This window comes from Heterocephalus glaber, unplaced genomic scaffold (genome assembly GCF_053883595.1).
Source record: "Heterocephalus glaber isolate CG9 unplaced genomic scaffold, H.glaber_assembly_v1.0 deba00001444, whole genome shotgun sequence".
In the NCBI taxonomy this organism is placed as follows: domain Eukaryota; kingdom Metazoa; phylum Chordata; class Mammalia; order Rodentia; family Bathyergidae; genus Heterocephalus; species Heterocephalus glaber.
In genome coordinates, this window is record NW_028258297.1 from 10,018,563 (window position 1) to 10,037,112 (window position 18,550).

The 18,550-nt window shown below is 44.5% G+C and overlaps 1 protein-coding gene and 1 non-coding gene across 2 annotated transcripts in view; one reads left to right on the forward strand and one right to left on the reverse strand.

Annotated features, from left to right (window-relative positions):
• Positions 1-491: 491 nt before the first annotated feature.
• The window catches only part of Eif3l (eukaryotic translation initiation factor 3 subunit L), a 31,927-nt gene continuing 13,868 nt past the window's right edge, over positions 492-18,550 (reverse strand). Inside the window, exons 8-13 of the mRNA XM_004845638.4 lie at positions 12,933-13,104; positions 11,129-11,283; positions 10,142-10,312; positions 5,784-6,281; positions 1,690-1,770; positions 492-694 (exon numbers count right to left, since the gene is read on the reverse strand). Of these exons, the coding sequence (XP_004845695.1) occupies positions 656-694; positions 1,690-1,770; positions 5,784-6,281; positions 10,142-10,312; positions 11,129-11,283; positions 12,933-13,104 (1,116 nt within the window). The 3' untranslated portion in view covers positions 492-655. The remainder of the gene's footprint in view (positions 695-1,689; positions 1,771-5,783; positions 6,282-10,141; positions 10,313-11,128; positions 11,284-12,932; positions 13,105-18,550) is intronic.
• LOC147827471 (U6 spliceosomal RNA) lies at positions 15,066-15,172 on the forward strand. Its single transcript, XR_015452392.1, has one exon. It is a non-coding gene; the product is annotated as a U6 spliceosomal RNA (small nuclear RNA).

The following is an 18,550-nucleotide window of genomic DNA, read 5'->3' on the forward strand; positions in this document are numbered from 1 at the left end:
CACCCTTCAGAGGGCCCACGACAGACACACAGAGACTCAGCTCTGCCTGGGCAGCGGACAGTGAGAACAGCAGTTCGGAGCCAATGCTTGGTTTCTGGACAGCTGTGTGACCTTGGTCAGGTCACTTAATTACCCCAGATCCACCTCCTTGTCAATGAAATGGGGAACTGCTCCTCCTGAACTGCAAGGGCTATGCATACTTATGGGGACCTCTGGGGACATCTCCTGGCAGTAGAGGCGTCCATGTTTCTCTCCAGGCCCAGTACTGCCACTGAGATGGTACACATACTCCAGCAGATCACTTGAATCTCACAGAATTCCTCTGAGGCACGAGTAAGATATGAACTGCAAAACAGTGACGTACAACACAGGATCAGAGACTTCAGTCTGCAGGCTCTAAGTGACGAGCCAGGAAAGCAGGAAGGACAGGAAGGAAGGGGTGGGCTGCGGCTCAATCCCAGTACCCCTCCCCCCAATAATGAGATGACAAATCTAGCTCCAAAGATCCTTTACTGAAATTGGCTTATATTTCACTCCTTAATTTGAATAAATTTCAACTCAACTGATGGCTGATCTGGTAAAGGCTTCACGGTGACAAGAACACTTCCCACCTACAAGGTCAAAAGAGGTCCCAGACTGATCAGTGTGAATGTCCTCAGGGTCTCTGCCCCATCTTCTTCAGGGTTCGGTTAAGCTAGAAGGGAACAGAAGCAGAGTGAGAGCTGGGCATGGTGGCACACACCTGGAATCCCAGTGCCCCGCGATGCTGAGTCAGGAGGCCTGAAAGTTCAAGCCCGGCCTGGGCAACTTAGAGACCCTGTCTCAAAATTTTAAAAAAGGGTTGAGGATGTAGCTCAGTGTAAAGGTCTTGCTTCAATCCCCACAACTGCAAAAACAAACTAAAGCAAAATTAGATACAGACAGTGTGCAGTTACTTCCAGGGACTCCACTGAAGCCAAGGAGGGTGCCTCTGGTGTGGGCGTCCCTGTGTGTGGGAAGCCCTGACATTCACTGGCCCTGTACTGTTCACTGCTTCGGAGTGTCGAGTCCTGTTAAGCTTCAGCTTCCTCCTTTCCCAAGGGTCAGGATCCTAGCTGGAAGCCAGCGCTAGCCTATGGCCCAACAGGACCTGGGTGGCTACAAGGCAGAAAGGGCACCGGACTCTTGCCATTCTGCAGGAGGAGCCTGGCCTCTGCTGGACAACTCTATGCACTGGGACACAGTGGCTCCAGCAATGGCCACAAAGGGACACCCCATATTCAGACCCAAAAAACCTTTCATCAGGCCAGAGATGGAATGTACCAACTCCGTCAAAACAGAACCTGCTGTCGTCCATCCTGCAGGAACTGGCCAGACCTGTCTAGGCTGAAAGCCCTGCCAAGGGGCCAGGATAGGGACGGTAAGAGCAGGCATCATCCACCCATATTAGGAAAGGGCAGGGAAGGAGGGAGCGGCCCGAGGCAGAGGGAGTGTGTGGAGAAAGATGCCCAGAGAGGGCTGACACAGCAACTCTTCAAGCCCCACCTCCACTCCCAGCCCCACAGCCAGCCAGGCTACCTCAGCACTACAAGGGCTGGCCTCGGGCTTTCTTGAAAATAGACACCTGCACACCACAAAACCTTTACAAGCTCCTCACCCACTTCCTCATCTCTGCCCTCAGCCAACAGGCCACCCTCTCAAACCTCTCACCTCTTCAAACTTGTGGATCTGACGAATGAAGAAATCCCCATAGCGCCTGGCAACCTTGGTGTCTGCGATGTGGATCATGTCCTGTGGGGAAGCACAGTCAGAGAAGCTCACAAAGGGGTGCATGGGGAGCTACCCGGAAGAGCTCTACCACCTGTGTATCGAAGAGCAGTGAGAAGACACGATTTACAACTGCGGATGTAAGGCTTTCACAAGGGGTGCAGTTAATTCCACCCGAAGAGTCTCACAGCGAAACTGTACTTGTAACCAAACTGCTGGCTCTTGGCAACAGCTGTGCTAGTCAGGCAGGGAGACTAAGAGAGGATGGAGCAGGTTAGTGACACTACAGGAGGAGGGTACCTCAGGCACTGAGAGCAAATCCAAAGGACAGCAGGGAGGTGACATAATAGCAGGGGAGGGACAGAGTGGCCTGACAGTTAAAACACTGGAAAACTCCCACTCCTGACGTCTTTTTACTTTTGGTGAGACCGCTCCTGTCAGGGTTAGCTCAGCTCTACCAAATACAGTCTTCCAAAAGCCATACACTTCTGAGTCAGAATTTAGAGCAAGACGAACTGTTAAAACCAAACTTCTAAACTGTGCCAACAATTCCATAATTAAATATACACCCAAGCAGCCAGGCGTGGTGGCTGTAATCCCAGCTCTCAGGAGGCAGAGGTAGGAGGATTGCCATGAGTTCGAGGCCAGCATGGCCTACACAGTGAATTCAAGGATAGCTGGCACTACATAAGTGAAACCCTGTTTCAAAAAAAAATTTTTAAAAACCACCCAAGAAAATTAGAAACATACATTCACCCAAAAACTTCACGAGCATTCATAGCAGCATTCTTTTTTTTGGACATGAGGTCTCACTATGCTGTCCAAGCTGACCTCTAACTTCTGGGCTTAAGAGATCCTCCTGCCTCAGCCATAGCTTTGGCTATAGGCATGTGCCACTGTCCATGACTCTGTAGCATTACTCTTTTTTTTCAGTTTTTGTTATATAGAGGATCAAATTCAGCAGCATTCTATCACTGAATTAGATCTCTGGCCTTTTTAATTTTGAGACAGTCTTGCTAAGTTGCCCAGGCTGTCCTCAAACTTGTGACCTTCCTGTCTCAGCTTCCTAAGTAGCTTACAGGTGTGTGGCTCTGTGCCCAGCTGCATTAGTTGGGTTTTTTTTGGTACCAGAGATCCAACTCGGGTCCTTGCGCTTGCGCAGCAGGCGGCGAAACCACTGAGCTAAATCCCCAGCCCTTGTTTTGGTTTTTTTTGAGACAAAGTCTCACTATGCGGCTCAGGCTAATCTTGAACTCACTATGTACCCCAGGCTGGCCTCAAACTCAAAGCAATCCTCTTGCATCAGCCTCCTGAGTGCTTCAATTATAGGCGTGTAGGGCTGGGGATTTAGCTCAGTGGTTCTGGTGCCTGCTGCACAAGCACAAGGTCCCGAGTTCGATTCCCAGTACCAAAAAAAAAATTACAGGCGTGTGCCACTATGCTTGGGTTCATTAGCCTTAATAACCAATAAGTCAAAATAACTCAAATGTCCATTAAGGAATGGATAAATATAAGATGGCGTATTCACACAAGGGAATATTATTCAGCCATAAGAGGGAATAAATAAATGCTGAAAATGTTCTAAGGTGGATGAACCCTGAAAACATACTCAGTGAAAGAAGCCAAGCATAAAAGGCCACATGTTACAGGATTCCATTTATAGAAAATGTCAAGCACAGGCAAATCCACAGAGACAGACAAGTAGGTTAACTTTATTAGGGATGGGGAAAAGGAGGAACTGGGAGGGACCACTAATGAAGAATTTCTTTTCAGAAAATGGAAAAAAAAAAAAAATGAATCACATCCAGTAAAAAATAACTAAGTACTTAAGGAGACCCTGAGTTGAAAAAATAAAAAATAGAAGAGAAAGGAAGAACTAGGTAGAGTTAAAGAGAATTCATTATGGATAGGATGGTTAATCAAAAGAAATTATCCAGCATACAGGAGACAAAAAGGAGCATACAGAAGAGGATTTAAAAGATGTGGAAATAAATGTGCAAGGCCACAGATATGCCAATTACCCTGATCTGACTATCACGCATTGTATATAATAGCACACTGTATGCAATCACTATGTGTCAATTAAATTTACCGAAAAACAAAAAAAGCCAGCTATGGAAGCATGAACCTATAGTCTCAGCTTCTTAGGAGGCTTAGGCAGGAGGATTGCGAGTTCAAGGCCAGCCTGGGCAACTTAGCAAGACCCTATCCTCAAAATAAAAATAAAATGGTTGGGGCCGGAGATTTAGGTCAGTGGTTCTGCCGCCTGCTTCACAGGCGCAAGGGCCCGAGTTCGATCCCCGGTACCAAAAAATAAAATAAAATAAAATAAAATGGTTAGAAAGTAGATCGGTGGGGAGCCATGGGATTAATCCTAAGTACCACAAAAACAAAAAAACAGACATAGAGGACAGAATGAGTTCTAACATATATTAAATAAGACTTGCAGAGGAGAAGGGATCAAATAATATTTGAGAGACACTGGCTAAGAATATTCCAGAAGAGACAGAAGACACTCATCGCCAGACTCCACACTCCTGCAATCTCCCATCAGGGGTGTGAGCCTGCCGGGACAGAACAGATGGCTTCCCTCACAAACCGGGAGGCAGCAGTGCACAGAAAGCCATGCTAGGGGTCTGGAATCTTTTAATTCTGGAACATCTCACTTAAGAAAACAAAATAAGAGTTCTCTTAAAAACCTCATTAGGACATTAAAATGCCCAGCTTGAACTTAAAAGTCACAACAGTGAAAACACACTGTCCTTCAACCGCCTCTCCTTCTGAGGAAACCACTGCTACATTGTTTGGGTGTCCTTACAAAAAGAAGATAGACAGATGACAGCTAGCTAGCTAGCTAGATAGATGGATGAACAGAAAGACAGACAGACATGACAAAAAACAGGGATTTAGGGGCCAGGGATTTAGCTCAGTGGCACCACACTTGCCTTGGAAGCACAAGGTCTTGAGTTCAATGCCACCAAAAAAAACCCCAAAACACAAAAAACAGGTCTTTGGTCGCTGAGTAGGATGGTGCACGCCTATAATCTCTGTCACTGGGGAGACTGAGACAGGAGCATTACAGGTTCAAGACCAGCCCGGGGCCAGGCATGGTGGCACACACCTATAATTTCAGTGCTTGGGAGGCTGAGGCAGAATTGCTACCAGCTGAGATCAGCCTGGACTACATAGTTAGTTCAAGGCCAGCCTGCACTACATAGTGAGACCCTGTCTCTCTCAATCCATCCATCCATCCATCCATCCATCCATCCATCCATCCATATATACCAACAAACAAAAAACCACAAAAAGTTCTGGGAACGTAGCTCAGTGCAAGAGCATTTGCCTAGCATGGTCAAAAGCCTGGAGTCCAAGACTCAGTACAAAAAAAAAGAAAGAAACAAAAGAAAACCTTTTGTACATTACATATAACACCAAGACCACACAAATGCCCATCACCAGGGGATGGAGGAACCGCAGAAGGATTAGTGCCCTATGACAGGGCAGTATGTGTAATCAAACCATGGCTACTCATAGTAACAGCAGCAGCTCATTCTCTCTACACTAACACTGAGCAAGAGAAGCGACACAGAAACAGCACACTGTAGAAACATTACACACAGCTCACAGGCAGACAGCACTGATCCACCGTGTCAGAAGTCAGGACAACAAAGTGCTTCCACCTATGCACCAAGCACTCCTCCCGGTGCTCCACCCTCACCTCGACCACAGCGCCTCTCTACCCACTGCCATTCTGCAGCCTTTCTCAAGCACACAGGGCTCTTCTGCCCTGGCCCTTAACTCTCTCTGCTCTCTCTGCCTGGGATGCTCGTCCCCTTCAGTCTTGCCTTCCAGGTCACTTGCTCAATACAGCCTTCCTGAGCACCATATTTAATGCCACAGCCTTGCCTCCCACAAGCTCAAACCTTGCTCTAGGACTGGGCAACCTCTAACCTACACAGCTGGCTCACCCACTGTGTATCAGTTTGAGAGGAAGGTCAGACTGTGATGCGAGATGCTGGTGCAGGGGACAGCCGTACCTTATCAATATAGAAGTCGACCTCAGAGGCAGACTGGAACTCGCCATCCAGGGCAGAGATGCCACTGGTCCACACCAGGTTCTTCATCTTGTGCTTGAAGACGAGGAGCTGGATGCGGAACTCCTGCTCAGTGAGGTCCAGGAAGCCAGCCAGCTTGGCCACGGGCATGGTGGTGTAGAGCTTGAGGAAGCTGCGGATGGTGGACAGCTGGGCCTGCTGCTGCACCTCATCAGAGAACACCTTGAGCTGCTGCAAGAAGGGCTCTTTGTGGTAGTTGGGGTGCACGTTGTCATAGTTGGGCACCACTGGTGACAGGAACTTGGGGCAGGAATAGCTGAAGAGCTCCTCGTAGACCTGTGGGTCACCTTTCTGCATGCGCAGCATCTTGTCACCATACTTCTCCCGCAGCTGGAGGTGGATGCTCTCGTCAATCCGCATGGGGTACATGGTGAGGGCGATGGCCAACAGTGCGTGCATCTGCTCATTTTGCTTGTTGATCTAGGACCGGGGTCAAATGAGATGGACTCTGAGCCCAGATGCCATTATGGCCCAGCCATCCTCCCAGCTACAAGTTGCAGAGACTTCCTCTTCTTATGCACATATATGACACCACTCAACTACCACAGCACCTCTTCCAAGCTTCCCTCCAGCTCTGCTGAGCTCCTGCCCGAGCCACATCCTTCTCAGTTGTCCCCTAGGCTCCTCACCAGGAGCTGTCTCAGGACTGAGCTTCTGCCTCACACCTTGCTGGTGGGTCAAACAGGATCCAGTTACCCAAAACCCATGATGCCACCTCAGTGCTTCCAGAAGACTACTCTACCTGGGCGTGAAGGTTGCTGTAAATCTCCACCCCAAATCCCTCTGGGCTTGCCCTCCGGCCTGGCTGGCTGCAGGAGCTGCACGACCACCTCAGGTCCAGACCCCCTGCTCTAGCTGTCCTCTCTGCATAGATGGCAACCCCAGGCCACCCATCCTGAGCCCATCCTCCTCCTCAGCTCAGTGCCTGAGAGCAGCAGCCACATCTAAGTCATTCTTTTATTCTTCTGCAGTGCTGGAGATCGAACCCAGGGCCTTACACATGCTAGGGACACTTCACCATATATATGAGAGATATATGTATATGACATATATATGTATATACAACATATATCTCTGTGTGTATATGTATATATAACATATCTCTCTCTCATATATATATATATATATATATATTAGTTTTTGGAGATAGTTTCTCTATGTAATCAAGGCTGGCCTCAAACTTGTGGCAATCCTCCTGCCTCAGTCTCTCTAGTGCTGAGACTACAGGCGTGTGCCATACCTGGCTATGTATTTATTTAATTTTGCAGTGCTTGGGATTGAACCTAGGGCCTTGCATATGCTAGGCAAGCATCCTGCCAGTGAGCTAAACATCCACCCCTTCTAAGTCATTTAAAACACCTACAGCCAGGGAACATTCAGCACACTGTCGCTGAATGAATAAATGTAGGCATAAAACAAAATGTCCTTATTATCAAGATATTAATGATCAGCATGTCACGATGACACATACCTGTAATTCCTATAATTCTGAGGTTGAAAGGTCATAAGTTCAAGACTAAGACTGGACAACTTGGCAAGAGTTTATGGCAAAATAAAATTGGGGGAGGGAGTATACTTTAGTGCTCCCTAGATTCAATCCCCACCACTGTCAAAGAGGGGGGAAATGTTACATAATCTGAGGTTAACAGGCATAATAGCAGGGTGTGGTGGTACATGCCCGGAATCCCAGCACTCCAGAAGCTGAGGCAGGAGGATTGCTGCATGTCTGAGGGCAGCCTGGGCTATACAGTGAGTTCAAAGCCAGCCTGAACTTCAGAGAAAGACACTGTCTCAAAACCAAACCAAACCAAAAAAAGGCATAATAAAGAAGGGCCAGCTATAAAAATAATTCTTTAGAGGGGCTGGGGATATAGCTCTGTGGTAGAGCACTTGCCTAGCATGCACTACTGCAAAAGAAAATATCATGTGGAACAGAAAGAAAATATACATGGTCTCACAAGCAGAAGCTTTAAAAGCTTATTTTATAGAAGTAGCAAGTAGAATAGCAGCTACTAGAAACTAATAAGAGAAGAAGTTGAGACAGTAAGTATCAAAATAGATACATAGAAGGAAAAGGAATTAAGTGTTCTATAGCACAGTAGAATGATGGTTTGTAATAGCTTATAAAGAACTAGAAGAGGGCCGGGGATTTAGCTCAGTGGTTCCGCCACCTGGCTTGAAAGCTCAAGGCCCTAAGTTTGATCCCCGGTACCACAAAAAAAGAAAGAACCAGAAGAGAGGAGTCTGAAGGCTTATAACTTAGAGAAATGAAGCCAGGCATGGTGGCACACGCCTCAAATCCCAGCACTTGGGAGGGTGAGGCAGGAGGATTGCCCTGAGTTTGAGGCCAGGCTGGGCTATATAGTGAGTCCAAAGCCAGCCTGCACTAAACAAAGTGAGACCCTATCTCAAAAAACTAAAAAAACTAAAAAAAAAGACCCAAGAAACATAATACATGTCTAAGGCCATATGAATGCTAAATATCCTAATTTGATTACTACACATTATATGCATTCATCAAATTGTCATGCTGTACCCCATAAATAAGTACATTTTAAAAAAACTGTATTGAAGTCATTTGTAGGAAAATGGATGCACTGCGAGACTACAGTGCTAAGTGAAATAAATCAAGCTTAAATATCGCATGATTTTTCTTTCTTTTTTTTTTTTTGGTACCAGGGATCGAACTCAGGACCTTCCGCTTGAGAGGCAGGTGGCAGAACCACTGAGCTAAATCCCCAGCTCACATGGTTTTTCTTATATGAGAAACCCAAAATATAAATAAAGGCTAAAATAGCCAGGAGTGGTGGTGCACGCCTGTAATTTCAGCGCTTGGGAGGCTAAGGCTAAAACAGGAAGATCAATTAAGAGGGCTGGGGATTTAGCTCAGTGGTTCTGGCACCTGCCTTGCAAGCACAAGGTCCCGAGTTTGATCCCCGGTACCAAAAAAAAAACAAAAAAAACCCAAACAAACCAGGAAGATCACCATTAGTTCAAGGTTACCCAGGGTTACATAGTATACTGAGTTCAAGGCCAGCCTGTACCACACACCAAAACCCTATCTCAAAAAACCAAACCAAGGGGACGGGGATGTAGCTCAGTGGCACAGCACCTGTCAGGCCACTGCGAGGTGCTGAGATTGATCCCCAGTACCAAAAATTAAAAAAACCCAAACAAATCAAACCAAACCAAAAAGCACAAAATAAAAGTCAGACAATAGGTGGGCTGGGGATTTAGCTCAGTGGTACCGAGCCTGCCTTGCTAGCCCAAGGTCCCAAGTTCCATCCCTGGTACCAAAACAAAAAAGTTAGACAATAGGAAATAGTGAGATCTTTAGCATAAGGGAAAGGAACCAAGAGATGGAAGAGGGGGAGGAAAGTAAGATTAAAAAAGGAAAAAAGGAACTGTGGTAAGTCCGTAAGAGGGACTCAATCATTATGTAATCGTTTATTACTATAAACGTGTACACAAAATATATACATTATGTAAGTTCAAGAGATGGAGATTAAAAAAGAATTAGCCATGGGCTGGGGATTTAGCTCAGTAGTTCCTCCACCTGCCTCAAAAGCACAAGGTCCCAAGTTGGATCCCTGATACCAAAAAATAAGAATTAGCCAGGCCTGGCGGTGCACACCTGTAATCCTAGCGCTTCAGAGGCTGAGACAGGAGGATCGCCTGAGTTTGAGGCCAACCCGAACTATATAGTGAGACACTGTCTCCAAAAAAAAAGAATTAAGATGTGTCATGTACATGTACCAACTCTTCATGATAAATGTAATCATTATGTACTACAAATGTACTAATATAAACATTTAAATTTAAAAATAAAAACCAAGTGTGGTGGCGCACACCTGTAATCCTAGCACTTGGGAGGATGAGGAAGGACTGCTATGAGTTCAAGACTAGCCTGAACTAATAACAAGACCTTGTCAAACAAAAGCAAAAAAAGTGTTTTAAAAAAAGCATATAGAAGGGCCAGAGATTTGGCTCAGTGGTTTCGCCTCCTGCTGAGCAAGTAAAAGGAGCCGAGTTCCATCCCTGGTACCAAAAAAAAAAAAAGCATAGGGTCTGGGGATTTAGCTCAATGGATCTGCCGCCTGCCCCACAAGCACAAGGTCCCAAGTTCAATCCCCTGTACCAAAAAAAAGAAAAAAAACAAACAAAAAAAGAAAATAAAAAAACCATATACAATAGCAGAATTGTGGGTGGTGTTTACCAAAAACTATTCAAACAGGAGCCAAGGAGTCAGCTGAGGAGACCGCACAGCGGCACCCCCTTACCATCTCATACTTGTACGTAGTCCTCTGGAACATGCTCTTGGTCCTCTGGATGTAGAGGAGGATGTTGGCAAAGACCCGGATGGCATCCTGGTAGCGACGCATCATCAAATATGCAAACCCCACATAATAGTAGGTGGTGACCTGGCACTCCGGCACACGAGAATACATGCTCTGTGGAAGCAGAAGCATTCATGAGCCCCGACTGATCCTACACAGGAACTGACAATCAGTGGGGCCCAGCAGGAGCAGAGCTGGAAACAGGGCCTCTTCCCTTGAAGAGGCCCTGAAATGCCCAGAGGCCTCTGGCTCTCCAGCTAGAGGGGCATGGCAAGGTTACATGACTTGAGGCCTCCGTTTTTCCAGATATTAACTGAAGGGATGGGACCAGATGACCTCTAAAACCTCTTTCAGCTCTCAAGTCTTCTATTACCCCAGTTTTGTACTTTACCTCATTTTTTCAAGTAAGAGGAATGTACAGATGGATACACACACACACTCTCACAAACTAACACCAAACAAAATGTTTCCATTTTCTGAGGCCAGGAAAACCACCACAGCTGATCACCAACCAGTAGGTATGCCACCTTAGAACTTTTGTGAATTCTTTAGACCAGTAAAACTTCAAGAGTAAAAAGCTACCAGTATTGTTCTACTCTAAAAATAGAATCAAAAGACTGTTAAATTCCAGGTAAATGTCATTAACCACCCCAACTGTTCTGGTCCATTATTGTCTTTTTTGTGTGTGTTTTTGTTTGTTTGTTTGTTTTTGGTACTGGGGATCAAACTCGGGTCCTTGCGCTTGCGCAGTAGGCGGAGAAACCACTGAGCTAAATCCCTGGCCCTTGGTCCATTTTTTTCACTGCAGTGGCTGGCACAGCTTTAGTCTCCATTTTGACCCCAGAAATTTGTCTTAAGAGATCAGAGTTTTTCTCAAAATAGACAGCTGTTCTGGCTCCACATAGATGGGCAGAGGTGCTGGGCGATTACCTTCTTGTTCAGCTCGATGTTCTCCAGCACCTTGATGGCCTGATAGTAATCCCCCAGCAGGGAGTGCAGGCGCAGCAGCCCTACCAGGCTGAAGTAGCCGAGCATCTTGTAGAGGGAGTGCCGTCCGTACTCCCCAGCCACACTCTCGGGGTCACCTGAGAGGGACAGAACAGTGACTGCTTCAGCAGGGGCAGCCAGACCTTTGAATGTCACTCAGGAAACTTGTCACCCACTGCCAGCCTCGAAAGCTTCCATAACAGGAAACAACTTTGCCTTTGAAGGAAAAGAAACAGCACAGCCAGCTTCAAGCTAATCTTAAACTAACCGCTACTTGGAAGGTGGCAGTTCATTCTACATTCACCATTTTACTTGAAAGAACGTCTGATCCATGAACCGAAGTCATTCAGATTTGGGCATTTGGCAGCTGTTTTCTCAAAAAATGAAGTGAAGCCTTCCACACTTCAATGGCAGTGTTTGCTCCCAATGAAAAATCTGAGTTTTATTGAGCAAAACTAAAATCTGCCACTATGCGTGCAACAGCTTCCAAATAAAGACTTACTGATGAGACCAGTGGCAAAGGTACAAACCCAAAGGGCTTTTCCCCCTAGTACTGGGGACAAATCTGGGGCCTTGCACGTACCAACCACATACCCTACCATCACCACTATGTGGTTTTTTGGGGGGTTTTTTTGGTACCGAGGATTGAACTCGGGACCTTGCGCTTGCAATGCAGGCGGTGGAACCACTGAGCTAAATCCCCGGACTTCCATATAGTATTTTAAAGACTGTGTAATAAAATGTGTCAAGATACAGAAGATCCTTCTAAATCACCATTATCAGCATTTTATAAAATCACACAGGGGTGGGCCAGGGATTTAGCTCAGTGGTTTCGCTGCCTGCTGCACAAGTGGAAGGACCCGAGTTCGATGCCCTGTACCAAAAGAAAAAAAAAAAAAAAAAAATCACCCGAGTAAAAGACCCACTTAAATTGCAAGATATACAAAAAACACTGATGTGACAAAGTAAAAGTTCACTAACATGGTTTCAGATTCCTTACTGCAAATAGCTTACAGCACATCCCTTGCCAAGTTTCACAGAACTACTTAACTCTACATGGTGTGGTAGTAAAACCATCTATACTACCCAAAAATGCTTTTAAAATAGTCCTCTCTTTCTCAAGTATGAGTGTAAGGCCAGATTTTCCAGATATGCTTCAACCAAAACCTATAGTAAAAGATTAAATGCAAGCCTGAGGATTTAACTCAGTGGCACTGCACCTGCCTGGAAAGCACAAGGTCCTGAGTTCAATCCCCAGTACAGGGCGGGGGGGGGGGGGGGGGGGGGATTAAATGCAAAACAAAACAAAAGATTAAATGCAGCAGAAACCAAACCCCTGCTACCATCTAGGAAGCCAGAGACTGAGAAGATATGCAAAAATGTCACTCTTTTCACTGAAAAACATTTGTAAACATAAGTAAACTTTGTGATTCTCAGTGTTTTAAGAGTCCAAGTCGGGAGTAGTGGTGCACATCTGTAATCTCAGCACTCTGGGAGGCTGAGGCAGGAGGATCAAAAATTCAAGCCCAATTTGAACAATTTAGCAAGACTTGGTCTCAAAAAAAAAAAACTAAAGACACGTACAGTGACACATGCCTATAACCCCATCACTCAGGAAGCTGAGGTAGGAGGGGCACTCTGCATTCAAGGACAGCCTGGGTTATAAAATGAGGCCTTGTCTCTGCCAAACACCAAGGGCAGCTAGTGCCTGTTGCTCCCAGCGCATCTCTAAGGCACCCGCACTCACCTCCGCTCGTGTACACCTCCAGCTGCCGGTTGATGTTGGATTTGTCCACCAGGGAATGAAGGACGTTGAGGACACTGTGGACGTTCCAGATTTTGGGGTTGGTTCGAAGGAAGTCGATCTCCTCCTCTAACTTCTTGGCCGTCTTACAGCGGTACTGACTGAACGACTGGAACTGAGGAGAAAGGGGCAGATGTAGCAGGGGCACAGGCCTAAGTGACGGTCTTGGGTGCAACGCTGACTGACTGGGAGAATGCAAGGGTCGAGCTGTCACCACTAAGTCATTCTCTACACTGCTCCATTCCCCCACTTTTTTTCAGACAGGGTCTCAGTTTTGTCCATGCTGGTCTCAAACTCCTAGGCCTACACGATCCTCCTGCCTCAGTCTCCTGAGTAGTTGGGACTATATGTGCATGCCATTGTACTCAGCTCACTGTTTACTTTTTTTAAAGCCATTTCTGGGGCCGGGGATTTAGCTCAGTGGTTTCGCCACCTGCTGCGCAAGCGCAAGGACCCAAGTTCGATCCCTGGTACCAAAAAAGAAAAAAAAAGCCATTTCTGATTAAGCTGTAAATCCATTTGATTACTGAGAATATTATTCCATAGTTAAGTAAAGATCTCTATTTCATTAAAGAGTTTGAGAAGTAATGGCATTAGGTCTTCTCTAAATTTCTTGTAGAAGGGGAAGCAATACTTCCAAATTCATTCCTGGAAGCAAGCATTACCCTGATATTAAAGCTAGAGAAAAATCCAACCAAAAAAGAGGACTACAGGCCAATCTCCCTAATGAACATAGAAACAAAAATTCTCAATAAGATACTGGCAAACATAATGCAGCAAATCATCAAGAAAGTTATACACCATGACCAAGTTGGATTCATCCCAAGGATCCAGGGATGGTTCAACATATGCAATTCAATAAGTGTAATACACTATATTAACAGAACCAAGGACAAAAACCATATGATCATCTCAATAGATGCAGAGAAAATATTTGACAAAATCCAACACCCATTCATGATAAAAAAAAAATTTTTTTTTCTGTACCAGGGATCGAACTTGGGTCCCTGCGCTTGGGAGGGAGACGATGGAACTACTGAGCTAAATCCCTGGCCCCAATAAAATTTATTTTTAAAAAAATCAATAGCCTTCCTGTACACAAATAACAAAGTCACTCAGAGAGAAATTAGGGAAACAAAATCTTTCACAATAGCATCCAAAAAAATGAAATACCTAGGAATCAATCTAATAAAGGAAGTAAAAGACCTCTACATGGAAAACTATAGTATTCTGAAAAAGGGAGATGGAAGAGGATATCAGAAAGTAGATTACCACTTGTTCTTGAGTAGGAAAAATCAATATAGTGAAAATGGCCATACTTCCAAAACTGTTATACAGATTTAATGCAATCCCAATAAAAATTCCAACAGCATATCTCACAGAATTAGAGAAAACAATCCTAAAATTCACTTGGAAGCAGAAGAGACCTAGAATAGTAAAAGCAATTTTGAGCAACAAAGGCAAGGCAAGGGGCATCACAATCCCTGACTTGAAACTATACTACAAAGCTACTGTGATAAAAACAGCATGGTACTGGGGGGGGGAACCCCCAAGGATCAAAAGAGTAGATTAGAAGATGCAGAAACTCCAGACATATTCAGCCACCATTTTTTTTTTTGGTACCAGGGATCAAACTCGGGACCTTGCACTTGTGAGGCAGGTGGCAGAATTACTGAGCTAAATCCCCGGCCCCGGCCCCAGCCACCTTATCTTCGACAAAGGATCCAAACACTTTCACTGGAGGAGTCTCTTTAATAAACAGTGCTGGAGGGGCCAGGTGTGGTGGCGCATGCCTGTAATCCCAGCACTTGGGAGACTGAGGCAGGAGGATCACTGTGAGTTCGAGGCCAGCCGGCCCTACATAGTGAGTTCAGGGCCAGCCTGAACTACAAAGGGAGAGACCCTGCCTCAAAAAAAAAAAAAAAACAAAAAACGAAAAACAAAAAAACCCCAATAAATGGTGCTGGAAAAACTGGCTTTCTTCTTGCCAAAGATTAAAACTAGACCCATATCTTTCACCATGCCCTAACCTAAAATTGAAATGGATCAAAGATCTAAATAATTAAACAGAAACATGTGCTTGCTTCAGCAGCACATATACTAAAATTGGAATGATACAGAGAAGATCAGCATGGCCCCTGTGCAAGGATGACATGAAAATTCGTGAAGTGTTCCATATTTTTCCAAAGATTAAAACTAGACCCGCATCTTTCACCATGAACCAAACTAAAGTAGAAGTAGATTAAAGATCTAAATAGTAAAACGGAAACATTAAATTTGCTGGAAGATAGGTAGAACTCTCGAAGACATTAGCATAGGAAAAGACTTCATGAACAAATCCTTAGCACAGGAACTAGCACAAAGAATCAACAACTGGGAACTCATCTTATTAAAAAAGCTTCTGGGGGCTGGGGATTTAGCTCAGTGGTGCCACCACCTGCCTCGCAAGTGCAAGGTCCTGAGTTCGATCCCCTGTACCAAAAAAAAAAAGCTTCTGGACTTCAAGAGAAACCACTAACAAAGCTAAGAGACAATCTACAATGTGGGAAAAAAAAAATTTTTTTCCCAGCTATTCCTCAGACAAAGGTCTACTATCTAGAATATATAAAGAACTAAAAACAAAAATCAGACCTCTCCCCAAATATAAAGACCCAATTCAAAAATGGGCATCTGAAATGAACAGACATTTCTCAGACAAAGAAGAGCAGCAAATAAACATATGAAACAATGCTCAGCAACACTGGTCATTTGAGAGATGCAGAGGGTTCTCTGAGATTCTACCTCACTCCAGAAAGAATGGCTGCTATCAAGAAATCAATCAAGGCCAGGGATTTAGCTCAGTGGTTTCCCCACCTGCTGCATAAGCGCAAGGACCTGAGTTCGATCCCTGGTACCAAAAAAAAAAGAAGAAATCAACCAATAAGAAATGCTGGCGGGGTTGTGGGGAGAAAGGAACACTTCTTCATTATTGGTGAGAATGCAGACTGGTGCAACCACTGTGGAAATCAATATGGAGATACCTCAAAAAACTAGGATTAAAAGTCCCATTTGACCCAGCTATTCCTCTGCTGGGTATCTTCCCAAAAGAAATAAAAGAATCATACCACAGCGATATATGCACACCCATGTTTATAGCAGCACAGTTTGTAATAGCTAAAACTTGGAAACAGCCCAAGTGCCCATCAACTGGATACTGGATAAAGATGTGGGTTTTTTAATAAAGTGGAGTACTACTCAGCCATAAAGAATGAGAAACTAGAGACATTTATAGCTAAGTGGATGCACATTGAGGCCATACTCTTAAGTGAAATAAATAGGACACACATGTGTAAATACCAAATAGTTTCTCTGGTGTGAAAAACTAAAAGTGTAAATAAGGATCAAAATGTATAATTGATGCTGTGAAATAGGAAGAAAAGGTTTAAAGGGGTAGGGGAACTGGGAGGGGTAGGGGAAAGGAAGGAAGGGAAAAAGAAAAAGTATGAGAAAAGGAAAAAAATGGAAACAAAGTCTTTATAAATAGGAAAGAGTGGAGGGGGTGGAGGGAGGGCAGGGAAATGGGGAAAAAATAAGAACCAAGATACAGCATGTAAAGATACAAGATCTCAGTGATGAATGTAACTACCGTATACCTAAAATGTACCAAAAAACTTAACGGAAAAAAAAAATAAAACAGAAACACTTAATCTGCTGGAAGATAGAATAGGTAGAACTCCTAAAGACATTGGTGTAGGCAAAGACTATGAACAAAACCTTGGGTGCACAGGAACTATCACAAAGAATCAACAAGTGGGATCTCATCTTTTAAAAAAGCTTTTACACTGCAAGAGAAACCACCAATAGAGTGAAGAGACAGCCTGCAGTGCACAAAAAAATTTTTGCCAGCTGTTCCACAGACAAAATACTATCTAGAATATATAAAGAACTCAAAAATTCAGGCCCCTCCCCCAATTTAAAATCCAATACAAAAATAGGCATCTGGAATGAATAGACACTTCTCAGATGAAGTAGAAACAGCAAATAAATATATGCGAAAATGTTGGACATGACTGGTCATTCGAGAGATGCAAATTAAAATAACACTGCAATTCCATCTCACTCCGGAAAGAATGGCTGTTATCAAGAGATCAACAAGGGCAGGGGGATTTAGCTCAGTGGTTTCGCCACCTGCTGCAAAAGAAATCAACCAATAACAAATCCTGGGGGGGCTGTGGGGAAAAAGGAACCCTCCTCCACTATTGGTAGAAGTGTAGACTGGCACAATCACTATGGAAATCAGTGTGGAAATTTCTCAAAAATCTAAAACTAGAGGTTCATTTGGCCCAGTTATTCCCTTTCTTGGTATCTTCCCAAAAGAATTAAAAGCAAGGCCAGGGATTTAGCTCAGTGGTTCCACTGCCTGCCTCAAAAGAACAAGATCCTGAGTTTGATCCCTGGTACCAAAAAAAAAAAAAAAAATTAAAAGCATTATACCACAGCAATATATGTACACCCATGTTTACAGGGGCACAGTTTATAATAGCTAAATCTTGGAAACAACCCAAATGCCCATCAACTGGTGAATGGATAAAGATGTGGGGTTTTTTTTATACAATGGAGTACTACTCTGCCATAAAGAAAGATGAGCTTCAAACATTTATAGCTAAATGGATGGACCTTGAGATCATACACTTAAGTGAAATAAATTAGACACACATGTTTAAATACCTCATTGTTTCTCTGGGGAAAGAAACAAACTAGGAATAAATACTAAAATGTAAAAGATATTCCAAAATGGGAAGAAAATGTTCAAATAGGAAGGGGAACAAGGGAGGGAAGAAGGGGAAAGGAAGGAAGGGACAAGAAAAAAAGTGAAAATGAAAGAAAAAAATGGAAACAAAGCTTTTGTATATAGGGAGGGAAAGAGGAGTCAAAGGGAGCGGGGGAAATGGGGGAACAAAAAGAAGCAAGATGCATTATGCACAGATAGAAATTCCCTACGGTGAATGTTATCATTATGTATATCTAAAATGTACCAATAAATATTTTGCTAAAAAAAAAAAGTAAATATCTCTATGATTTGAGGGAGCTTATGGGAAAAACTCAACTTGGAATCAAATACAACCTAAAGTCATTTACTGTCTCTGGGCCTCCCGTGCAGCCAGCCTGGCCACCAGAAACAACACAGGGCTCTGGTAGTGATCCATTCCAATGTGGCCTGGCTGTGCCCGGATCAGGGTCACGAGCGACATGTGGCACAGATGAGGTAGGTGTCTGTGTCCCACAACCAACAACCACAGAGGCTGGCCAAGTGTTAGGCACCAACTGAGAGCACGCACGAGGAGTTTCGGGGACAGCTGTTCTACCTAGAGCCAGTGCCGGGCTGGCTGCATTTGTTACAGAGACCAGCACAGCACAACTACCTACCCATTCAGAACTTTGAAGCTTCCTGATTGAGCAGGCATGGTGGCATGTGCCTGTAATCCCAGCACTCTAGGAGGCTGAGGCAGAAGGGTCACAAATTCAAGTTAGCCTAGACAATCTAATGAGACCCAGTTCCACAATTAAACAAAATGGGTTAG